The sequence below is a fragment of the Melanotaenia boesemani genome, chromosome 7, assembly GCF_017639745.1.
Source record: "Melanotaenia boesemani isolate fMelBoe1 chromosome 7, fMelBoe1.pri, whole genome shotgun sequence".
In the NCBI taxonomy this organism is placed as follows: domain Eukaryota; kingdom Metazoa; phylum Chordata; class Actinopteri; order Atheriniformes; family Melanotaeniidae; genus Melanotaenia; species Melanotaenia boesemani.
In genome coordinates, this window is record NC_055688.1 from 9,287,600 (window position 1) to 9,313,764 (window position 26,165).

The 26,165-nt window shown below is 39.0% G+C and overlaps 1 protein-coding gene across 5 annotated transcripts in view; it reads left to right on the forward strand.

Annotated features, from left to right (window-relative positions):
* The first annotated feature begins 9,946 nt into the window (after window positions 1-9,946).
* The window catches only part of glra1 (glycine receptor, alpha 1), a 130,376-nt gene continuing 114,157 nt past the window's right edge, over window positions 9,947-26,165 (forward strand). For all 5 annotated transcript variants that reach the window (XM_041989962.1, XM_041989964.1, XM_041989963.1 and 2 more), the window contains exon 1: window positions 9,947-10,482. In XM_041989962.1, the coding sequence (XP_041845896.1) occupies window positions 10,412-10,482 (71 nt within the window). In that variant the 5' untranslated portion in view covers window positions 9,947-10,411. The remainder of the gene's footprint in view (window positions 10,483-26,165) is intronic.

The following is a 26,165-nucleotide window of genomic DNA, read 5'->3' on the forward strand; positions in this document are numbered from 1 at the left end:
GTGAGCCTGTGTCTGTGAATTGGTGATTCGTGGTGGCTGGATTCATGTAGCTGGGCTGTAGGCCTGTGTTCTTCTTTCGAATCTTTGATATGGGTTACAGACTATTTGTTGTGATATCCTTGGTTATATATATAAACTTCAAGCCCTTTTGGCTTCGCTTTCTGTTGTTTTGTACCTCGTTTTGCTGGAGGAAAGAGTTTAGTTTAGTTAATGTTAAAACAAGTATATGCTGGGCTAGATACTCCCATTGCAAGTGTTGTTTAGTTTATTGGAGCTGCTGCCCCAGTGTTAACTTAGTAAGCCAGTTTTCAAGTATAATAGATAACCTTGATTTTGTTTCCAACTGGCTGGTTTTAATTTAAGTAAGAGTGGTTTTGTTTTGTTCATTTTGTTTGAGCAGCTTCGCTAACCCCAGCATTCATTTATTGCCACATGCTGATTTTGTTCTTCCTGTTCCAGTTTCAACAATAAATGTACCTGCTTTCCTTTTAACACCTGGCCAATGCTTCTTTTGTTACGCCCGTCATCATACCCTTAAAGTTGGGTCGTAACAGCAACAAATATTAACTAAAGTGTTGGGAACATTCCTCAGAGATTTTGCTCCCATATACTGAGATCTGCTGACTGTTGGGACCATTAGATTGTTGTCATGTTCAAGAAACCAGTAGGAATGACTTCAGCTTTGTGACATGGTGCATTATCTTGCTGGAAGTAGCCATCAGAAGATGCTACACTGTGGTCATAAAGGGATGGACATGGTCAGCAACAATCTGCAGTGTTTAAATCAAACTTAGTTGGTTCTACGAGATGCAAAGGGTGCCAAGAAAATACAGTATCTTCCATACCTGTGTGAATTGTAGCCTTAGTTTCCTGTTCTTAGCAGACCAGAGTAGTACCTGGTGTGGTCGTTTGTTGCTGTAGCCCATCTGCTTCAAAGAGGATATTCAGTATATCTTGGTTGGAATCAGTGGTTATTTGAGTTGCTGTTGCCTTTCTATCATCTCCAATCTGTCTGTCTGTTCTCCTCTGACCTCTGACATGAACAAGACATTTCTATCCAGACAAAATCTCAGTAGATCAGCAGTTTCTGAAATACTCAGACCAACAACCATGACCCATTCAAAGTCACTTAAAAACCCCTTTCTTCCCCATTCTGATGCTCATTTTGAACTTAAGCAAGTCATTTTGACCTTGTCTACATGATTAAATGCGCTGAGTTCCCATCATGTGACTGGTTGATCAGATATTTGTTTAACAACTGAACAAGCACACCTAATAAAGTGGTTGGTGAGGGTATTGTACAAGAATGAAATGAATATTAAGGATGCTGCATCCTCTTTGTGATCAGCACACAGTCCAAAACCCAGCATCCATGATGGCACTAGGATGAATTAGTATATATACAATGGCTCATCTGCACATTTGTGAAGCCACTATAGAGGATTTATATAAGCAAAGGTCTGGTTTATTTCAGCAAACTCTGCAGATATTTGAACAGCCTGGCTCTATAGTGAACTTCTAGACACTGAACTGCCAGCAGCCACCCACTGAAAATATTTGGTACCACATGGAGCAAATAAGAAGAAATAAAGTAGGCCACAAACTGTTGAGCAGCAGATATCCGACACCCTCAAAATGGACAGACATTGCATTTAACTGTGTTGCAGGCACGATTGAGTGAGGTGTCTTAAAATTTGATGTCTGCAAAGTCAAACTCAAAATGAGAATGTGTGTCTTTGCATTAATAAATTAGTTGATATTGTCATTGGGCTTTAATAAATTGCAGGTTTTTAATGATTTAGAAGTTAGTCTATTACATTAACATTTAAAACAGAGATCCAATCTTTTATGATATTTAAAAAACATGGAAGGACAAAACCTTTTCCTTTAAGCAGTCAGAAAGTGACAAAAGCATTGAATAATTTAGATTTATTTTAAATACTTTATCCAACAGCAGGCTGACAGCTTTTCAGAATATTTTATGTTCTGTTTTTACTGGTGATTTTAGGCAGCCTTAAGGGCTTTTGAGGTCAGTGATGGAGTGGGTGGAAAAACTCTTATATTTCCTTTTTGCGTTGAAACTTTTTCCATGGAGGATTGAAACCTGCACCCCTCCAGCCACACTGCTCCTGGTTTATCTCTGCGGATCTTCCACGTGCACCATCTTCTGCAGGGATGGGTAGGGTAGGGCAAACCTCTCCAAACAATGTCTGAAGTCAATTACAACCTGCTGTGACTATAAATAACCACCACAGCACTTTGCTCTACATTTACATAAAGAGCTATAATGGCTGTGTAATGGTTTAAATATTCATCAAGCTTCCTTTGCATTCCAGTTCTGAAAGCTGATTGTAGACTGGTGTGGTGGTTGGCACTGTTGTTTCAGAGCAATAAAGATCCTGGTTAAAACATTTGCTTTCTATTTGGAGTTTGCACATCTTTCTTTTACATCCATTGGTTTTCTCTGAGTACTCTGGCTTCCACCAAAACATGCACTGGGTGAGTGGTTGGTCCTGTGATGGACTAGAAACCTGCCCAGACTTTTCATATATATATATATTTATATATATATATTTTGTAAGCCATTTTGTTTAAATACAAGATCATGTATTGGGCATAAATGCATGATTTCATCACACAGTATCATCTTGGGCAAAAGTGCACAGAGTTTATTCAGTACGTTGAGCCGAAGAGCTGGACAAATCTTTCTAACTCATTCTGAGTAGAAGAGTTAAGCTAAGCGAGGAAATGCTCCTTAAACAACTGAGCCTTTAGCTTGCTTTTAAAAGTGGATAAGGACTCTGCAGATCGGATGGAGTTTGGTAGATTGTTCCACCACCGGGGGACAACAGAGGAGAAGAGTCTAGCTACTGATTTTGCGCCTCTTTGTGGTGGGAGCACTGTGCGTCTTTCACTGGCAGAGCATAACTGTGGAGGGGGAGTGTAGCTCTGGATTAAGGAGTGAAGGTAGACAGGAGCCGTTTGGGTTATTGTTTTGTAAACCAGAAGAAGAGCTTTGAATTTGATGCATGCTGCAACTGAAAGATCCTCCTTTTCATTCATTTAATTTAGTTTGACAGATGGGAAAAAGAATTTTTGCAGCAAGGAGTTGATTCCCAAAGAGCTGTTAACTGAAAACTTGGCATATCTCAGTATGGGGTGCAGTATGTCCTTGAAATATTTGAACAAACTGGACGGTTGGAGGGCAAAGAAGTGTTAGGCCTTCTGTAGCCATTTACAGCAAGATTTCAATAAATTGCAAAATACTCCCACTTAGCAGAAGGTTCCCAGAATGCAATGCAAAAATGCTTGTATTTTACTCTAATAAAAGAACAAAGTATTGAATTGTAGATTTTTACATTACTGTGTTGTTAAATCTACAGTGACTACTAATATTTCACATTTCTATTATTTAGTTTGAAGGCTGAGTCTGAGGGAGAAGCAACAGCTTTGCCTTTATACTAATGAAGACATCATATCCACATTCAGCAGCTCGCTCTCTTTTTGTGTGTCAATGAGTGTGTGTGTGTGTGTGTGTGTGTGTGTGTGTGTGTGTGTGTGTGTGTGTGTGTGTGTGTGTGTGTGTGTGTGTGTGTGTGTGCATGCGTGTGCTTTAGTGCCTGAATCACTCAGACTTGAGATTCCTTTAGTGCCTGCAGACATTAGAATCAGAGTCACGTTCCAGCGGACATTTCGGACAAAATGCTCCTGAGGAGGAGGAGGCTAAGGAAGAAGAGGAGAAGGAGAAAGAGAAGGAGGAGGGTGTGTAGTTCTGTGTGTGTTGAAGTAAAGATTGGTACCATGATCATAAATATTATGATCTCATTTTAACTGATATTTTATAATCCAAGACTGAAAAATAATTCATCAAATTAAAACTCAGGCACCATAGAACCCATCAGTCTATTTTGATTTGTGGTTGGTCTTACTAAACATATTGATTATGAATAGGCTAATTATTTTAACCTGACATGATTAGTATCACAAAATGTGAAGAGAAAAAACTGGAGCCAACAAAATATGCAAATAACAAATTATTTAAAAGACCAATGTTTATGAGAAACTAGAGTGAGATTGTCAAATGAAATCAGCATCCTGGTTTCCATTGGCTATCAGACCCCTCTCTTATGGAACCAGATTCCCAGAGTTCAGAAGGCAGACACCCTTTCTCCCTTTAAGATCAGGCTTAAAACCTCCCTTTAAACCAACAGAAAGTAGGATAAGGATCTCACAGCTTCTAGATTGTGAGGAGAGATAAATATTCTCAATATGCACAATAACTCCCATTCATGCACCTTTAGTGCTTCATTATCCAGATTTCTTGTCTATAAATTCTCTAACTTTGCATTCTTAGCTTGACTGTTTAGCTTAACCTCTTGCACCTGCACCCTCAACTACCGAGGGTTAAGGGGCTAACATCTGGTTTTATGGGTGTAATGTGTTGTGGAATTTTATTTATCAAAGATCACACACTAAGTGAGAATCAAACAAAGTATTTTATTAAGAGCTGATCAGACAATGAGAGTCCCACAGTCAAAGGGGTTTGACTGCGCGAGTCTGAACAGATACATTTGGGTCTGGTTTATATAAACTAGCATGAGCTGATCACATCAAGACAAATCATTAGTCCTCTGTTTCAAAGGAATGTTATCAGAGGATTGGAAGGGGAGGTAGATGGAACTCACTCAATTCTCATCTGGGTAGAAGTCATCCTCCTTCCTTAGTAACTCACAAGACAAGGTTTTGTAACAATACAAAGTACAGACATGTGTATAAATTTTCCATTACAAATGTCAGGTCTGTAAATGTAACATGTGTGGTATCTACATAAAGTCCAGAATCTCAGCTAGCAGCTCAGCAGAACCATTCTATCACCACCAAACACAGTTGAGACAACAAACAATTAAAAGACCAGGTACACCAAGTCCGAAAAAATATGCAAACACAAATTATGGCTCCCTGTGTCCATCCGACTGCATAAACATGGACAAAAACACCTCTACTGAAGACACACATCTGTAGGAAGAGGCATTAGACTGCAAGCTTCTGCATGTTGTTTCTCTGTGTTTAGAGCAATTAAGCAGGAACTTTCAAAAAAAAAAATTAAGAATTTACGGCGTTTATGTGTTAACGCGATAATGCATTACCATGGCCAGACCTTATATATATATATATATATATATATATATATATATATATATATATATACATAAAGGCTGTCAGAAATAACATGTTAATGGTGGTAACTTTAATATATGGAATTAATTGCGTTAATAGTTTTATTATTTTTAATGCAATTAAATGTGGCATGACAAGCCCCATACATCCATTATTTCTCTGTTATGATGGCAAAATGTGGGAAAGTGAGATGGGAAAGATGGGCTGGGTGGGTCTTGAATGGATTTAAGAATAAACACAACATGGAGCAACCCGTGGATATCGCCCTTGTTGAGAATGAGCATGTTGTAACACCCATCCGTTTCCTGGTTAGAGGGTTCCACATCTGCACCTTCCCTTATTTATTTATTTATTTATTTTACGTATTCTGTGTTTTGTACCAACGTGTCTGCTCTAGCTGGCAGGGCATAGCTAAAGTGGCAGCTATGCCCTGCCAGTGATCCGATACTCTGCTGGTGTAATAAACTGGCCAAAGGAGGAGGTTCAGACCACAGGTGTTAAGACATGGAAGCTGTTCACCATGCATGGAGGGTTCCACCCCAAATCCAGTGTCCAGATACTATGCACTGAGCTGTCTGCTGTTGTACAAGTGGAGCAGACACCAGGTGGAAATGAGAGGCAATTAGCAAGACACCCCTATAAAGGAATGGTACTGCAGGTGGTGACTACAGACCATTTTCCTGTCTTCATCCTTTCTGGCTGGTTTTTGGTCATGTTTGCATTTTGCCATTGCCCTCACCACTAGAGGTAACATGAGGCGGCGTCTGCAACCCACAGAAGTTTCTCGGGTTGTACAGCTCATCCAGGATGGCGCATCAATGCACACTTTCCCAGCACCGTGTTGAGAGCATGGAGGAGGTACCAGGAGACAGGCCAGTACACCAGTAGACATGGAGGGGGCCGTAAAGGGGACAACCTAGCAGTAGGACCACTATTTGCTCCTTTGTGCAAGAAGAAACAGGAGGAGCACTGCCAGAGTCCTTTGAAGTTTGAGGGTCCTAAGCAGTATCATGCTCAGACTGTTAGAAACAGACACCATGAGGGTGGTATGATGTCTACAAGTGGGACTTCTGCTCACAGCCCAACAACGTGCAGCTCAATTGACATTTTCTAGAAGACACCAGGATTGGCATGTTGGCCATTGGCACCCTGTGCTCCACACAGATGAGAGCAGGTTCACATTGAGCACATGTGAGAAAATCTGGTGATGCTGTGGAGTATGTTCTGCTGCCTGCAACATCCTACAGCATGAGTGGTTTGGCAGTGGACCAGTGATGGTCTGGGGAGGCATTTCCTTGGAGGGCTGCACAGACCTCCATGAGCTAACCACAGGTACCCTGACTGCCATTAGGTACTGGGATGAGATCCTCAGACCCATTATCAGACCATATGCAACTCTAGTAGGACCAAGGTTCCTTCAGATGCAGGACAATGCTTGGCCTCGTGTAGCTGGAGTGTGTTCCTGTATGATGAAGGCATTGATGTTATGCATGTCCCGCTGCTCCCGATGGCCAGTCCGGCCCTGAACGGGACAACCTACCTAGCCAACAAGAATTACTCATAGCAACAACATAGGATGTTGAATCACTTAAACCTCTGAAATTACTCATAGGACACTTCAGTGAATGTTAACACTGACCAGTAACACTGGTCACTTTGCCATGGGTATCAATAGGGAAGTGACTCCAAACTTTTGAACAGTAGTGTGTATATATATATATATATATATATAATAAATAGTTAGACAGACAGATAGACAGACAGAGAGAGAGAGGGATGGATGGATGGATGGATGGATGGATGGATAGATAGATAGATAGATAGATAGATAGATAGATAGATAGATAGATAGATAGATAGATAGATAGATACATAGATACATAGATAGATAGATAGATAGATACATAGATACATAGATAGATAGATAGATACATAGATAGATAGATAGATAGATAGATAACACAGACAGAGGCTCCGTTGTTTTCTTGCCGGTACACACTTTATTAACCCCTTAAAATCTACGAATATCAACTATTACAGAATTTTAATGTCACCATTTAACAAACACGTTTTTAAGGTACTTGTTTTGCAACGTTTCTACTAAAGTGTAGTTAAAAAAATCTGAAGACCCTGAATTGGGACACACCTTGGGTTTTCCTTTGTTAGCCTAGTTAGGGTTTTGAGTGTTGTCCCTTTATTTTTATCTTTTTTTTTTTTTTTACCCCAAATCAACATTACATACATACCCTATAAAACAGATCATTTTAATTTAAAAAAATTCAAATTGTGGAAAATGATTCAAGATTCAAGCTCTTTATTGTCTTTATGTAAGCACAATGAATTTTTGAGGAGTCTCTCAGCTTAAGCACATAAATAAAAAAAAAAGATGTAATAGGCACACATAAATAAGTAAAAAATAAAGATATAAATTATATAAAAGATATAAGAACACCTCTTTATTTACAGATGATAGGACAGCACATATTTTCCCATTATACCTTACTCTATCCAAGTCGTCAAAATAGTTGCCCAAACATTTTGGACATTTTATTTAGACTACATTGGTTTGTACTTTTGATTTTTGTACTTACAGCAATATGCAAAATAACACATGTGAAAGGACGTCTGTGCTCAACATTTGGTGAGCCAATTCCCACAAGAAATGGAAACCAATCTGCAATTGCTGCAATGCTCTGTTCTGTGGTTCCATAAAGTCCACCTCACATTTCAAACTCCACCTTCAGGTAAGTGTACAGATTTATAACCTATCTTCCATTTTGTTGACCACGGGATGTATTTGCAATGAGAACTGTAAATCAGTAATACATTACACTTTACTCACCACTTGAAAGATGTGATATATTACCTTGTACCATACTCTCTGAAATACAATGACTTTCAATTTACACTATTTCTCATTTGCTTGTGAAAGTCTTAATCGTTATCCTTAATATCATGTGATAGCAAAGTAGCCTTGGAGGCAGGAGTGTATTGTTTGTTTAACATAAAAATTTGCTAGCACTGTTATCCAAAACATGAATAGTCTTTAGACTGGGTTAGGGTTAGAAAAAAAGGTATCACATTTTCACTGATATGTGATAAGAATGAATTTCTCTGAATTGTAATGAGTTATACTTCCTGTAATTCCAATTCAAATCCAATTCAACATCTTGTGGGTGGAGTCAATTCAAATTCAAGTTCATTCATTTATTTGAATTAAATTCTTAAATTTTGAATTTAGTCTATTAATAAAAGTCAGTATAATCGAAATACTTTTGCCTTTCTTCCTCTTCCATAATGAATTACTAGCAACTGCTTGCTCTTGCTATTTATTTGTCTGTATTTTCTTTAGTTTTCTCTATGGTGTGGTTTCAACTTCTCTGAGTCATAGTTGTCATATGCAAAGCACTTTGGATCTCCTCCAGTGTGTGACAAATAAAGCACACACTCGCATGAACGCAGAAAAGGAAACATTTCCCTTCAATAACTCACAATAAACTCACTATGAGTCCCGCGTATCTCTTTAAGAACACCATAGGTCTGTAAGGTTAGTCTTAACTCAACTGTAAGTTCAGTGATTTTTTTTTTTCCTCGGGGGATCTCAGGATGAAGCAGCGCTCGTTTTCAGTTGTGTCACTGGCATGTCCGCTGTCCAATCATCTGCAAGATTCAGAACCACGCGGGCCAATGGCAGCCTCTTGTGGGCGTGTCTGACCGCTGAGAGGTGCGTATTTTGGAGTTTGGTAAATGACTGCAGCAGGAAAACACAGTGTCGGAACACACCGAGGCTGGCTCTGCTGCTTAAACCTCCATCTGTGCGTGCGAGTGTGTGCGTGCGCGCGCTCTCTTGCTATGGACGAGGGTTCAAATCAACCCGACAGTCAAGTCTGCATGTTATTCTAACACTGTCTTCTCTCCAAAGAGAAGGGGGTCGGTTAATTTCTCTGTGTTTTACGGAACCGGTGGGAGCGGATGGGGAGCGCAGCTGCGGTCGCCGGTGCGTCTCCAACTTGACCACCACCAGACAATGGGAGTAGCTGAGCCGTGTTGCTGCAGCACCAACTACTACTACTACAACTACTCGCCCCTGGGAGACAAGTACAAGAAAAAGAGGGAGAAGCAGCAGCAAGAAGAGGAGGTGAAGAAGGAGAGGGAGAGGAACAAGAGGAGGCAGACTTGTTCTACCTGCAGACCTCCCTCTCTGATCAGGAACAGCAGCAGCAGCAGCAGTGTTGGGACTCCCGCATCGGCCGATACGCACGGATCCAGAGCGACGCACCGGCTGCCCCGGGGATGTATGTGAGGGAGAACCCGCAGATCTGAGAGAAAGCGCTCCTCTGTGCGGCTCCGCTCTGTGACTGAATTTCGGGAATACAACACGTGCACAGTTTTCAGTCCTCTGGAGATAGCAGCAGGACGCAGGTTCCTGCAACCAAACAGCCTGTGATTTCTTTTTTCTTTTCCTTTCCTTTCCTTTTCTTTCTTTCTTTCTTCGTTCTTTTTTTTCTTTTTTTTCTTTTTTCTTTTTCTTATTTTCAGTTTTAATTTTTTGGGTCCACCACTGAAGGAATATGTCCCACTTCCCTCTCACCTGCTGTGGAGCATACAGACTGGACTTAGGACTAATTGGGTGGAATTCTGTGCTGGTTAACAACAGCCTGCCAGCCGCTGTTCTCCTCTGAGACCCCAAACACCCCAGCCCCACCCCTACCCCCCATCCTCTGTCCCCTTCCCTGTCTTTTCCTTCTTCTGCCCGCTTTTTACCCAGTCCCTCCCCCCGGAACTAAACCTGGACGAGCTTCCTCCCTGTAGCTCCGCCGGCTCGCTGCCTGCCTCTGTCCGTGGTTCTGAACACATTTTTTTCTTTCTTTTGCCGTGGATTTAGTGGATTTTGGCGCGTGGTGGTGGAGGTGTGAGAGCGGACACAAGCATGGTTTCGCGGAGAGTGAAGTCATGAGCGAACACGGGATCTGAATCACACACACACACACACACACACATACACACACTCCCCGGAAAAAAAGGGGGGACATTTTCGTCTCACCTTGGAGGTCACAAACCATAACCACAATCCCCCTCCCCTCCCCTCTCATCCTCCTCCTTTTCCACCTCCAAAGGTTTTGGGTTTTTTTCTCGAGGGGGAGTTCATCCTTTCAGGAGTGTGACCCCCACCGCCCTCTTACTCACCCCGCCAGGAACCCCTCCACACACACCCCTCCCTTCTCCAAACAAAATGAGACTGGCAAAAATGTACCGACTGAACGCGCTGGGGATCTATTTGTGGGAAACAGTATTATTTTTCAGGTAAGCAAAGGCATGAAATGGTTTTCATGGCTGGGACATAACGGGTGTGTTTGTGTATGTGCGTGTGTGTGTGTTGGGGGGGGTGTTTAATGAAATCTACATTTACATTTTTATTGCTTTGCTGCCGTTTGGGAAAAGCATGAAAATGAGAGCTGCCCTCTGAAGTCTGACAGAGAGAAAAGGAAATAGTTGAAAACTTGTCTGAGTTGCCTTTGGGTTGTGTGAGTTCTCTTCCTGTTTGACTGAGTGGGATGAAGTCGCACAGAGTCCAGACAGGAGTGTGTGAGGGAGAGGGGGGGCGACAACTAGTGGATTTCCTGCCTTTGTGGCGTCAACAAGCATCTGGAGAGGAAAGTAAACTCTCTTTGGTTGTCTTTACTTTCTTAATTTTTTTTTTATTACCCAAAAATTGTTCAAATTCGTTAATTTATCATTCAGTCAATCAGTTGTTTTACTCAAATGTTATAAGGTTTGGGTCGTGATTTCATGCTTAAATAGATTTGCTGAAATTTGTTCCACTACATTAAGCAACAACAATTAAAATTGTGTGTTGTTTTTCTATTACTCTTCATATTGAGAGTGTTTTACCAGCAGATATTCTTCCATAGCATTTTCTTCCTTGGGGGCCATAGATTTTGAGGTTCAGTCCTGCCAGCTGAAAGCAAACTTTAATCACTCCAGAAGTTGCCTTTTCATCCGTGCTCAGACCCAGCATCCCGCTTAATCATCCTGTGAAAATGATGTAGATGAGTTTAATGGCGAAGCTGCTGTGCCACTGCAGGATGGTGTTACCCAAATCATAAAGGTGCAGGTGCGGAGTGTTGATGGCAAATGAGGATGAGAATCAAGTTGCTAAAAGTATTTATGTTCACATTTTGAGTTTTCTTAATGGTGGTAAAATAATAAATGTCCTTACTTTTTTGCTTTTCGGTCATTTATGTGTCAAAGTTTCTGATCATTTGTGAATAGACGTGTCAGCTGCCATGATTTTCACATTAATGTTCAGAAACCTGGATGAGGTGTCTACATGTGATAGTGATCAACAACTTGTATAAACTCCACTAAAAGAAGCCAAATCCATCACCAGCCAGTAGAAAAATGAAGTGTTTCATGTTTTAAAGTTATTTATTATTTTGAAAACTGGGGGAAACCACTAGTATCTGACTAAATTGGATAATAATCAGATGAAAAAAACTTTACTGTCAGGATAAAGGCCTCATTAAATGACATTAGTACCAGCAGCTGCCCCATAAGTCCAATTCAAACTCAAAGCACTATTCTCAGTGAAAACCTAAAGATATTCAGTCTTTAATTCACGGTACTGCAATTTTTTTTTTAGCCAGGAACCAAAATTTTGACATCGCGGTGTACAGGAAAGGCTTGTCATGATCATGGTGGTAAAACCTTGGTGATAGGAGTCACAGTTTCCTTCGTATTACAGCTGTTCTAAACAAAATTCAAGGGAATTCTCAACCTTAGATAAATTAAGATGGTTATATCACCATGGCAACCTCAACGACCAATGGGAACTCACAGCTGATGAAAATTACACACTTGACAGCTTGACAGCCAATCTCATCTCTTTTGAATTAAAAAATGATAGATTCAGTCGTAAAGCATAAAATCCTGATTGCTCTGTAGTTGCCACAGTGTGTTTAATGGCATCCACACCTACAGACAGTTACTCTTGTCTGAAAGTGTGAATACAGCTCCGGGACAAGGACATGTTCTAAATATGAGGAATTTTGAAGTTACATTGCACCACATAACTGCAGCTGGTAGGGACGGACCATAAACCTGCTCATTGTTGGGACTGTGGCTCAGGAGGAAGAGCAGTCGTCCACCAAACGGAAAGTTGGTGGTTCAATTCCAGGCTTCCCCAGACCCCATGCCAAAATGTCCTTGTGCAAGACACTGAACCCCATGTTGCCTCCTGGTGTGTCAAACAGGGTATGGATGAGTGTGATAGGCTAAAAGCACCTAGTATAACAAGCATGGGTGAATGTGGTCAACAGACTAGAAAGTGAAATATAAGTCATCCATTTTACCTTTTTTATGATCATGACACTTGGACCATTTTCCATGCATATTTATGATTAAAGTAATTAAAAATTATAAATTAAAAAACTTATTTTTTCATTATATGATTTGTTTGATTTTTTAAAATTTTCTTTCAAGATTCTTAAAATATAGTTGTGGATTATTTTCTCCAATATTTGGTTATGTGTACTCAAACAAAGACAATTCCTCCATCTACTGCACCTTACCATACATAGTTAATATGTATTTGGCTAAAAGCTAATGATTACTAGTGGATTAACGTATTTAATGCCACAGCCGATTAATGGGGAACATTTTTTTTGCACAGTTTACACTAAATGTATACTTTATGCAAATATACCACAGTATAATTTGTTAATTTGTTTAGGACTTGCTTTGTACTTCCAACCTGCAGGTACCGTGCACATTTCATTTCATTACATTATTATTTTCCCTGAACAGCCTTAAAGCCATTCCATTATGTGAACAATCAAAAGCATTTTCCCACCTGCTGCAGACTCCCTCATTTCCACTGAATAAGGCAGATGTTTACAGCTGGAATGGGTGGTGGTTGTGGAGTGAGTGGCTGCAGGAGTTTTGCATTCAGCATGCAGTGTTTAGTTAATGAAGCAGAGTCTGGGATATTGCTGCCTCAGCTTCTTGGGCCTGGACTCTGCAGTCCCCTTCTTAATTGATATCTCTTTCCCCTCCGTCCTGACCCAGACCCCCTACACCTCATTTCACATTCAGCCTTATTACTAAACATTGATTAGCCTGTCAATAGCGGGGGCCAGACCTGATGAATACACATTTAAAGCTTGCACATCTTTCTCTTTTTTCCTTTTCTCTGTCCATGTTTATATTATTCATTAAGCAAGCAGGAAAAGAGAGATGAGAATTTAGATTTAGACAAGAGCAGAAGGAAATGTTAACAAAATAATTTAAGCCAGTGTCAAGATTAAATCCATACATTTTTTAAAAGGAATCTTAAGAAGACGAGATACCATCAAGTTACCAACATATTTTAGCCTCCTAGTATTTAATGTAAATTCCATCCATCATTGTTGTGTGCAGTGAAAATGTTTATAAATTACTGTCAGCATCTTCAAAAAGAACAGTGTTGAGCCAACAGGACATAAGTTCTGTAATAAAACATAAGAAGCTCATTGTTTTTGCCTAAATTGCTGTTAAGCTGCAGTTTGCAGAAAACATTTTTTAAAAATCAATAAAAGGCTGCAGTGCCTGTACTACAGTGCATCTAGACACATATTTCATAAGTTTTAGCTTGATGTTTGTTACATGGAGCAATGTTTAAGAAACGTTTCTCAGGAAAAATAGTGTCAGTTTATCTCTGTTACTCTGAAGATAGAATATGTCATCCTAAACAAGTAAACCAGTGGACATCTCATTTAGTAAAAATAAAAGAGAGATAGTGTCTAAAATAGGGCAGATTAACTAGGAAAGGGCATGCAATCAGTTCATCTTTGTGAGGATCCAAGTTGATCACAAAGTGTTTGTCATTTGTCATCGGTGTGTTCATCATGGTGGTTTGGTTGCTGCAAGTCTCATGTCATGTGTTTGATTGTGAAACAGCTCCAGGAACATAACTGCTAAGTGCCCTCATCTTTTTGTTACACCCTAAGGGGTCATGGATGGATCGATAACCTTGCAAGGAGGCTGGCGAGATAGTGGTGGAAAGTCGCAGGACTTTGAATCATGTGACCTCAGTTTTATTTGTCTTTTTCTTATTTTTTTCACTTTCTGTTTAGTTTTGCAACAAAACTATTTGGTTAGAAAAAATATGTCAAATTTCCCTTAGCTATATTGAAAGCTGTGATGGCGCTGGGTCCTGAAACGATGGTTCTATGTGATACCATCAAAGTGAGGACCTACTAGCTTGGGAAAAATACATTTTAGATTTTAGCTAAATCATTAAGCCTTCATGAAGATGGACAAAAATGGATACCGGAACAATCTAGTGAGGCATTTAAAAACATCCGCCCATCAAAACCCTGCACATTCTCACAAAACCAGCACAGATGGGAGGAATTGCAGATGCTTGGCTGAGAAATGTTGAAAATACAAATACTGAGTGTCTTTGTTTCTAGAAATGTTAAATGGCAACACTTTACTCTGACCACTTGGTTAGCAGCAAACCAAGTTCAACAAGTCCTCACCCTAAAGTACAGCCCTTAACAGTATCTGCTGAACTAACACCCCTACAGTGGCAGGATGGAAAATTGTCTCATATAATTGCTTCCTTAAATGAGCCAAAAAAAATATAAATCCTAGTACAAAGGTGGAGTTAAACATGGTTACAGAAAGTACTTTCAATCGTTAGTCTGCTTTTACATTCCTGAGTTTTGCTCAGGTAAAACACGTTACTAAACCCTCCCTGGTTGGGTTTAAGTAATAACAGAACTTCTGATAGAACTCAAAACTATTTGATAAGGATCCAAAAACCTTCATGACTAGTTTTTGTTAGCATTCTGGAGGGAGGCAGTCTCTTCAAACTGCACCATAAAGAAAGTGTTGACTTAACAACCATTATTTTGGATAATTGACTTGATATTAGCATCTGACCAGCTAACAAGTTAGCTTAACGTGAAATAAAAGAAAACCAGTTGGATGAGTCATGAAACAGTCAGCTTCCATTCCTGATGATGAGTTCAGAACTTAATTAACATAGATTTTGGTGACGTTGTTGCACATTAACAGCAATGTTTTGCAAAAGTTATTAAACTGCAGAAGGTGAATGTGACTCTCTCCTCAGGCTGAGGCACACTGTCTGCTTCTATTGACCGCTCAGAAAGGAATGATGAATCATGCGGGTCAATGTTGCATTTAGAGAATGCCAAAGCGCAAACCACACCCTCTAAGGACCACCAATCAGTCAGTCACCATGATTGTCAGGCCTCTGAAGGCCCATTGGCATCTCTGCTGTGTTGCTTTGCTACCAGGTAGGAAGTTGTTGTTGAAACAGCTGATTTTTTTAGTTTAGTTGAAGAACCAAAAGCTCAATGCTTGTGTTTGTGTGTTGTGTTTTAAAGGGAGACTAGGTGAATCCTAAAAGTGGAGCATGTGTACAGTTTGCCAAGTCTTCATGTGGATATTTGCATTCACGTGTAGAGTGAATTTATCATATTTAATTTTGACTGGAGTGGGAAAAGAGAGAGTTTTTTTTTTCTTTTTACACTGTTTGTTTAAACATTAAAGGTGCATCGGAGGTGATTTGCAGCGAGGCTGTGTGTGTTTTTATGGCTTCATTTGTCGCAGTGCAACTGCACCGAAGCATTGCCTGATTTCGAGAACTCAGCTTTTCTTCTAGAAACAAAAAAAAAAGTTCCTTTCTGCTTTTGATCAGGTGCGTTGCTCATTTCTCATCCTCCTCCCTGTGATAACGCAGATTGATCGCCTCTCTTGTTTCTGGGTGCTTGCACAGATCGTTACTATATGCTCAAGCAGTCAACAGCTCTCAGTATGCAAACTATTCATCTTCACCCTGAACAAAATATGCAGAGAGTGACCTTTTCCTCTATGGATTTCTATATTCAATAAAACCCTTTACTCTCTCAAGTAGAAACAGGGAGGAATCAATTTACATAAACATGTAACCCAAACGCTTCACCTCATGGAGTTAAATGTGAAAGATGTCTTTATGTATAAGAATATCAAGTGAGTGTGAAAGTGGACCATAATTGTATACTCTTTAGGGACAGTATATAATCTATAACTTATTTTAAGGGGGTTGAATCCTCATCCATACCCCCTGCCGTTAAACTGTCTGTCGCTGCAGGGTAACCTTGAGCTGGCCTTGAAGCAGCAGCTGCATGCGGGGATCTCCTCTGTTCGTGAACCTGCACACCTCCATCACGTCTCTGCGTAAATTAAATCCGACTTCACCAATTCACCAAGTAAATTGTTTCAATTTGGAGAAGGTCGTTTGCTGGCATTCCTAAATGATTTCAGCTGTAGAAGCCGTGGATGTTAAACTCTGTTGAGTCTTGATATTAAATCAAAGTCCTTATCCTGAACTGGCATAATGAAAATTAGGAGAGGACTGACTTTTAACAGACAGCAGGGGAGACTTCAACATCCTGCCGGTTGGTTATGCAATAAAAGGTTAGTCTCAACACAGAAAAATGCAGAGCTGTGACAGAATAACTTTCAGGAACGTCAGGTTATCTTCAGTGATATTTGGCTTCAGCCTAACATTTCAAGCTGTGGCATTCATTAGCTGTGTAAGTGTTGTGACTCAGTGTTTGCTGTCATCAGAGTTCACAGTCATGTTGAAGGCTTGTCTTTGTTCTCCTGCAACAATATTCTGAAGAAAAGGAGCTCCCGCCTTGTTTTTTTTTTTTTTTTTTTGTGGCACGCAAGGCTGAACCTGCTTAAAAGGGTAGAAAAAGGATTTTTTTTGTGTGTGTCTCAAACTGTTGTTCACAGAGAAAAACAGAGCTCCTGCTCTTTTACCATTTTAAAGCTGTTGTAAATACCAAAGCCGCACACTTGAGATATCAATTTGAGTAAAACGGTTTCAAAACGGAGAACCCAAGACTCAACCTCAACATCAATGTTGTGTTTCCTGACATCCTCGTCTTTCTAAAACTTCAGCTTGATCAAAAATTAAAAAACTAAAAAGATAAAACCAAGAAGATGCTGCATTCACACACATGAATTGTTAACTATGTGTCATTTTGATTTAGTGGCAGTTTTATTAAGAAGACTCGAGTGAGACTTGCTCCTAAGGGTTTAAAAGTTGACTGGAAATTGGCTTTGATAAGATCTGAAATGATGACTGGACTTGGACTTGCCCCAAAGGACTTTGATTTGTGCATCCTGTTACATAATAGAGTGGAATGGTATTAAAATATGCTGATGGGACAGTCTAAACAAATAAACAAGGTCTGTGTAGATGTAAAAATTATAGCATGTATTACTTTAGAATGCAACATCCAAATCAGCTATTCTTCTTAAAGTGTTGCACTTAATAAACAGTATCAGTGCAATCGGTAGAAAGAATATTCAACAACCAATATGTGTTGCAATATTTGCTGTTAAGTATTTGAAATAAATGCTGTGTTTCACGAGCAAAGAACATCAGCTTTAAGCTGCATTTCAAGCATTCAACCTACAGGATCTATGGTATTTTTTTATGGTCCCCTCCCCTAGTGCTGTTGTTTTTACCTCAGGAAGATTGGGCTCGAAAGAAAGTTCTGGGTAAGGTATTTATCCTCTAGACCATCCCTGGCATAAAGATAGTACTTTTAGAGGTTAGCTCACAATCTTCAGGATGGGGCTTAGTTCACTGACCTTTTCCTTCTGAGGCATAAAAAACATCTTTATCTCCGTAGAAACCTGTGACGTTAACACAGATTTAGTACAGTTGAAGCACACTTCCTGGTTTAACTGCTCGGTAGGCTGCTGTGTGGCCAGCATTACTGCGGTGAGAAGAGACATTTTACACTTCAACGGACCTAATCTGCCTAATGTGCCCCAAACCTTAGACCTGAGGGGAAATGCAGAAGGTTCAGGGTGAAAAATGATCTTTTAATCCTTTTAAAGGCCTTGAGATAGTTTAAGTTCTGCTGCTGTCTATCAAAATGCATCTGAAGTGATTCGTTTTAGTCAGTTTTATTAGCATGCCATTGCAAAAACTGGACAAAATGTTAAATTGTTGTGTTACACTGTGAGTTACTTTAAAGTGAATGAATTCTACTTTTTATTGCTTGATGTAAAAATGTTAAATTCAAGTTTCATTTTGCTGCTGAAAGATACAAAATGCCAAGAGGGAAAGTTATAATAGTTTATGTGTCAGTTTAATATAAAGTTAATTAATCAAACAAGACAGTGACTCAAAAGCTACCACAATATCCTTTACTGATCGAACTGAGAAGCAGCTCCTTACATGGTAAAAGTGTTCTGGTCTACAACAGGAGGTGAAAAGATTAATCAAGTCACAGTGGTCTCAAATTCTTCTGAATGTTGTCCTCTGGACAGTTTCTACATTAGACATAACTAACCCTGTTTCTCTGATTATTATTAGCCTCAAACTACATGCTTAAAGCTAACCTAGCTACAGTTATGGGGTGTTTGACTCCACAGAAGGAGGTACATTCTGCAGTATTCAGGGCCACAAGCCTCAGTTTGACAGCTATTGCACCGTTAGAGTATACCTGCTGTATACTTAAGACTTTTCAAAGAATGAATGACTCCAGCTATAACACAGGAAGTGGACCTGAGTATATTCAAAGGCTATTGTTCTGAATTAGTAACACAGCTATAAAAAGTGCTGGATGTGTTTGTTAGTGAAACTGTCTTCATGAGCTGGTTTAAATTGTTGCACTTAAGTCACAATTAAACCCAAATTTTTGATCCGCTGGAGAAGGAAGAAGTCCTCATTTCATTCTGGCAGCTGCGAACCTGAACACCAGGGTACACATTTTACAGATCAGGGTCAGATACAGAACACAACCTGCACTGAAGGTCTGGATTTATTGTGCTGCTCAAGGACACTACAGAAAAGCCGCAGCACACAAACACAGTCAGCCAGAAATCTTCCAGTGTCAGTTAACATACACACTACGCTCGGCTGAATTAAAGCTGCTGTTATTTATTAACCTGCTCTCTCAGGCGGTTTCATTTGTTCTGCAGGTGCAGGACCAAGTATGTATCACTCATATCTCACATCATAACAAATCACAACATATAGCATGCATATGTGGTTCCTGGGATCAATTTCCCAAGCCGTCTAATGAAAAACAATTGACTTCTCTGGGGAAGTTTGCCACCACCTCAATAATAATTAACTTCTGGGCAGGTTCATTTCCAAAACTTGATATATGATAATACATTATTGATTAGCAGACAGTGACAGATTTGCACCATAAATAACAGAGTGCACTATCAATAGCTTCTTAGAGCTGTAACAGTGAAAACTTTAACTTTAACCTCATAATATTCAAATATAAAAGCATGGTGGAGTCTTTCCTGTGCTGTGATGATGTCCTATATGTAAAAAATGTAACCAAACTCTGCAGCACCGTGCAGATCGTCCAACTTTATTATTAACACAAATGTGCAGATATAATTCTTGAAGTCAAACCAGCAATTCAGTCACAGTAAATGAAATATTAACATTAACTACAATATTTGTTCATGAGGGGAAATTATTTCATAACAAATTATGCACTGTTGATATTAAATATGTTAACTAGTTTAAATTATGCATTGTATCCATGTGAGCTGCAGCCCTCTGGGAGCAAACTGCAAATTTGTGATGTTGGATTTAAATATAGACTTCATGTTTAATTTCCAACATGGCCTCAAGCTTTTACATCTTGGAAGCTTTAATATCCCAGAAATGATTACAGCTCTTGGAAGTATCCAATATGACTGTCTACATTTTTAAAACTCAGGTCTCAGTGTGAATCAGGCTCCAAACCTCTGCAAACTTCTGTGACTGTGGAAACTAACTGAGAGCTTCCCCAGTGTGTTTCATCACTTCATCAGCTGATTATCATCATCAGTGAGCATTTCCTTGCTCATCTCTGTGCAGTACCAGCACATACCTGATGGGCCACAAAATGAAGGGTAAAATATTTTTTAACTTTCAAATGACAAAAATATTCTCCAAAGGATTAGAGAAATTGGAAAACATTCACCGTGAGAATTATCTGAGACCAACAGTGTGACTCTTGAGCTGAAGCCAGATAAATTGAGTTCAAGGTTAGAAGCAAGAGAGGGAAACTAATCTGGCAACCTTTGAAGTTTGCATGCCTCAGGTTATCGTTGGTGTTTTGGTAAGGTTGTTCTCAGAGTGGTTTTGAAATGCTTGACACCTTCATGTCTGTAGCAACCAGTGCTAAAAGCCTGTGCTCACACACTACTAATAACTCTCCACAGAGGTGTTGAGTGGGTGGATTAAAAGCTGTCTGTCATCCAGTTCCAGCTCACGATTCTGTTTGGTATATATCTGATCCTGTTTGGGTGAAACATGAAAGGAAACTTGTTTATTGAGTCTCAGACTGAGTCTCAAGTTTGTCGGTGTATTTCTGATCAGAGACGCTCTGAACCTTTTGACAGACAGAAGTACTGGTTGTGGCTCAAACCCAACTGGCCAAGAGAAAAAAGCTGGAGGGAGAAGCCAAAAAATAAAAATAAATAAAATAAATAATAAAAGGATGGACATTACATCAAAACTAAGGAAATTAAAAAAAGATAAAACAGGAATTCATGTCCATGTTGAATTAAAATATGTAAACCATGAAAATCAATTAACAATGAGAAATCAATAAGTATTTCCTATTTTGTTGTTTTTGTTTATTTCTAGATGTATCTGTTTATTTAAAATGTTTCCTCATTTATGTTTTCAGTCTCAGACAAACCTCCATTATTCAGCTAAAGTAAAAAGAAATAAATACATAAATGAACATATTTTCTAAACTAATAATTGAATTAAATAATTATTATTATAATAATTAAACATTGTCTCTGAAAGAGTGTTTTTTATTTTTTTATTTATTTATTTTTAGGCAAGCATGATCGTTTTCCTTTATCGATGCTATGTGCCATCCTTATTTATCCATCACCAGTAGCACATGTACTGATTATTACACATCTGACAAATATCACAAGTGTTTCCTTTACCATGACTTCAAAAGTACTGAAATAGACCATGGGATTGTAGAAATATATTTATTTAATTTGGGGTATTCAAGTTTTCAAGAATAGGCCTATAAAATAGGCACAAAGGGTAAACTGCTTTTTAAAGGTTTCTACAGTGTTGGCAGATCTTAAGTCCGGTGTGAAAGAGTTCCAAAATCCAGGAGCAAACATTTTAAAATCCTAGTCCCCTTTTGTTCTGATCCAAGATTGAGGAGCAAACAAATCTGATCAGAGGACCTCAGAGTTGGACTGATGAGTAAATATTCCAGGGTTTAACCACAGAAAGTTAGAACAAGCATTCAAAACTGAGGTCTGAGCACAACCAGAGAGTCAGGGTACAGAAATGAAGACCAGTGTTAGATCGTACGTCTTAGATGACTTCATCAGCAGCCTGGCAGCTGCATCCTGGAGCATTTGTAGTCGTTGCAGAGATAAATCACTCAGGCTAGTGAAAAGAGAATTACAGTGATCCAAATGAGATGAAACAAAAGCATAAACAATCATTTCCACCTCAGGAGGGATACAAAAAAACACGATATAGGAGATAACCAGAGCAAACGCATCTATTTACGTTCTGACTGAGGCTCAAACAATGACTCATAAAAGCACAAAGATTACGCGAAGATGGTCTTTCCAAAGATGAGAAACAACCACTGCATTTTTTTCTGTGTTTTGATGAAGAAAATTTTTATGGACTGTATGAGGTTCAAAACGTAGGAGGGAACAGGCTAACGATGGTTCAGGAGCTTCACTTTCCAGTTATGTGAGATTTCATGTAATTTAATGTAAATACAACATTTACCATTGGAATGTGCATATTTGAGTTTATACGTTGCCCTGATATGTGACTCATGAGGTTTTCTGGGAAAAAAAAAAAAAAAAGAAAAAACATGCTCTGCAGGATGTTGGAATGGTTGACGCAGCACAGGAAGCAGCAGCAGAAAAACACACACCCACATGAATCACTGCTGCAAACAAACTAAAGCAAAACTCGTTATTTGAATTGTAGAGGTTTCGGGTGAAATCTCTCTCCCCCCGAATGAATCAAAATACCTTTAAAAATGTGACTGATTTGACTTTTTGCCCCGTCATTGTGAAAAAGTGACTGCTTTTGCTTTGGTCTGGTGTTATCGGAGCAGCGGAGTGTGTGGCACAGCTCAGTCATCCGAGTATCAGGCCTTTATTTGTAGTGATGAGCCAGGTTTTCTTTTTTTTTTTTTTTTCTGAGCGAGTGAGGCAGCCTGTCTGTTAGTGCCAGGGAAGCAAGCAGCCCTTTGCTTTCCTGAGTGTTACTAAATGCCAGGATGAGATCAATTAGGGATTCTGGGTCTTCAGAGGCTTTAGCAACATAATGAGGAACACTTAGGGCTAATGATTGGAGCCTCGCATTTGCCCACACCTCTCTGACACTCTCGCTCTCTCCTTGCTGTGTGCATGTGAAACACTGGCAAAGGATGACTCAGCTGTTTTTTCTTCTTCTCCTGTGCTGCCTCAGCACTGGCCATGGGTCTCCACTGTAGCCACAGCCAGCATTGATCTAAAATAATTAAAGCAAATCCAAACTTTGATCATGGAAGAAGGGGGTGCTCAGGGGGAAAGATTATCAACAAAAGGCAGATGGAAAGGCCTTTGAATGGCTGTTAGTGAATATATTCCAGTTGATTGTGAGACGCCTCTCTCCTCATTCCAGTTTTTTTTAAGTAGATACATATGGAGGAGGAATGATGATCATATTGATAAAAACGTGGCTTGAAAATCACTCGTAGAGCTTTAATAACAGTAAAAAGTGCTTGTTGCAGGTGTAATGTGTAAGAGGAGGAATTTGCTCCACTGGCAACCCAGTCATTAGGTAAAATATAGACATAGTTAATTTCTGTAAACCAGAAGTATAAATATTGTCAGTGTCTCAACTGACAGTTGGTTTATCAGTGCTAGTTATAGCTGGGATCCCTCTCAGTGGTAAATCATTATTTTGATCTTTAGAATTTAGTGGATAACAATTTTGAGTTTGGTTCAGTCCAGCAGTCACACATCGATTTGGCACGATATCACTGGTTGATTTAAACACAATCACTTCCATTCATATCAAATCCCAAAAAGCAACAAGCAATCTAATTATATTTTTATCAATGAACTCAGACATTTAAATAAAGACAATCTCTTCTGTTACTGTACACACAACACCACACATTCTCTCTCAGTCACACATTACTGATAACTACTTATCAATGTTTGAGTAATATTTTCAATTTGGATCGACGGATCGTTGTTTCGTCGGCCATTGTGTCACTATAAATCAGTGTATTGTTAAACCCCTTCCTCTTGCATACTTTTTATTATCATGCATACAGTGAGGCTTTGTTTAAAGGTTCACTCTGCATATTTAGAATTTACTGTTTCCCCAAAGCAAAACTGGGATTCAGTTAAAAATTAGACCACTTTTAATGACAATTTTTATGTAATGAAATAAATAACTGGATTAAGTTTTTATTAGTGACATCCTTCTTTTAAACTTTAATTTTTTCACTCCGTGGACACAAGTGAGACTTGGTCGGAGTGCGTATGATGTTTGGTGTGGTGGTCGATCCAGCCTCGTGTGTGTTAGCAATGAGTTTCTGTAGTTCAATCTAAAGCAGGCCTACTAATGAATTTTTCTTCAATGTAGAAGATATTCTTATTTTTTTTCTTTTTGTATAGGAAGCTTCAAATCTACCACCTCCAAACTGTTGGCTTGTTTCAGCTGGTTTAGCACTATACCGTCATGTTTTTCAAACACATGTCTTTGAAATTTATGCAAAACAATTTCTAATTTTTTATATCCCAGAACAAATTGTTTTACGAAAATGAACCCAACATATAAGGAAGCAAATGTCTAGATAAATCTTTAGTATTCAAAGATAGTGTTTTGCAGCTAATTCCAGCCTCGTCTCTGCTACCGCACAGCTCACTGGTGAAAACTGGTCAGACCTGAAAACAGCTTGTGTGTTCTGTAGACTCTATAATAATAATAATACTATAATAATACTTGCTTTTCAGTCTGTAGCATGTTTTCATCCTGTTCTGAAGCCTTTGAATGTGCCATAAAAAGAGCAAGTTTATTCACTACTTTTATTACTGTTATATGTTGTTACGTGTGGGACATGTTTACATATACACGTACATGTGCTGCACCCTCTTTGATTGTATACTTACCCTGTGTGACTGAATGGTAAGTGACTGTCATAATTAAATTATAGTGTTTGTCTTATATCTAGTGTCTTGAAAACTTCACTCCAGACTCATGTACTTGAACTATACGCTATGGTTTGCACTTTGTTTCTGTTTGTACCTTTTAATTATGTAAGTTTGAGGCTTGTCTGTGACCTGCCAAAGGACAATAAATGTATGTTAGTAGTAACACTACGAGTGTACACATTTACGTTGTGTTTTTATTGTTTTTTTACTTGTGTTTACTAATGTGCAATATCTCCCATTTTTTAATAAGATAATGAAAAAAAGACCTGGTAAATTCTAATATAGAGACTTTCCACATCTGGATTATTGTTCATATTTTATGAGCTTTACCAATAAAATGAACCAAAAATATGTGAAAAGCAGGATATCAAGCTTCTAAATTAACTGTAGCCATTAGATATGCACTGCTTTGACATGGAGTACATTTTGATTCAACATCTCAGTAAATACTACTTTCAAGTGCAGCTCCACAAAGTCAAATTTTCCTTGGCAGAAGTCTAAAATATAGCTGCAACTAACAGCACCAGTGTCTAATATCTGACATTTTTGTGTAGTTTGCTCAGTGAAAGTGTTTAAATGTCATGTAGCCTTTAAATATTTCATCACCACCTCTGCTTTTACTGCTTTAACGTATTATAGCTCCAAGTACCTTGATAGCTGTTGCATGGTTGTAGCTTTCACATGGACTTCTAAGAGCCACAGAATTAGCAGCATGAAGATCATATTAGAAAAAAAAAACTCTTTCATGATGAGCCAGAGCTGGAAAGGTTGTCTGCTCAGGTGAGAAATCAAAGCAAAAGAACATTTCATTGAGCCAGTGCAGAAATCCCCACGTTATCTATGGCTCATGCTATCCTGCAATTGTGTGCACCTGGTGTGAGTTAAACATCCAGTTTTCGGTGTTCGGTATTCACTTTACAAGCTTTCATTTCCTTCCTTCTCCTGTAACTGCAGTACAGTTGGAGAGGAAACTGATTAATTCATAAACACAGAGAAATGCCTTTGCAGAGTGAAGTGTTTACCATCAGGGTAAAGCAGGTGGGTTTTAAAGGTACCAGTTGAATCTATTAAACCAAGCTTTTATGCAAATGGAAACACCTGGCAGATGTTTGGCTCTGCTGTAAAAACAGAGATGGATATGATCTTTTCTCTTTTTTAAATATATTACTTTGCTCTCAGTAGATTCACAAATGGCACAGGCATGAAGGGAAAAGTCAGTGTTGTACCACTGTGAGTGAATAACTGTCAGGTTTCTTTGGTTTAGATTCAGATTTTCATTGTAGAACAACCACCTACATCTGTGAGCAAATTATATCACTGGTCTGCTTAGCTTGTCTGGTCAGGACCTGAAACCCCAAGGGATAAAATAAGATTCAGCAGGTTTTATAATCCAAATGAAAAAATGAGTAACCTGTTATATTGCTCCGATTGAAAGAGATGGCTAAGGGTTACTTTGGAAGTATTGCTTCTTCTTAATGAAATGACAACATATGCATTGAAAGTTACTGCATGTTGCTTCTGTGGCACAACAAAAGATGCAAAAGAAAAAAAAGGAAATGTAAACCTGCAATGTTTCTATTGACTAACTGAAAAGGCTAAGCAGTGTAATCTCAATATAGGATGGCAGTATAGGCCTTTCAGGGTTCTGTAAAATAGGAAAATGGAGAGAGTTCCTCGTTATTGACAATCATTTTAACCTTTGATAGGTCAGATGCAGCTAACAAAGTGTTTCCATGCCTCCT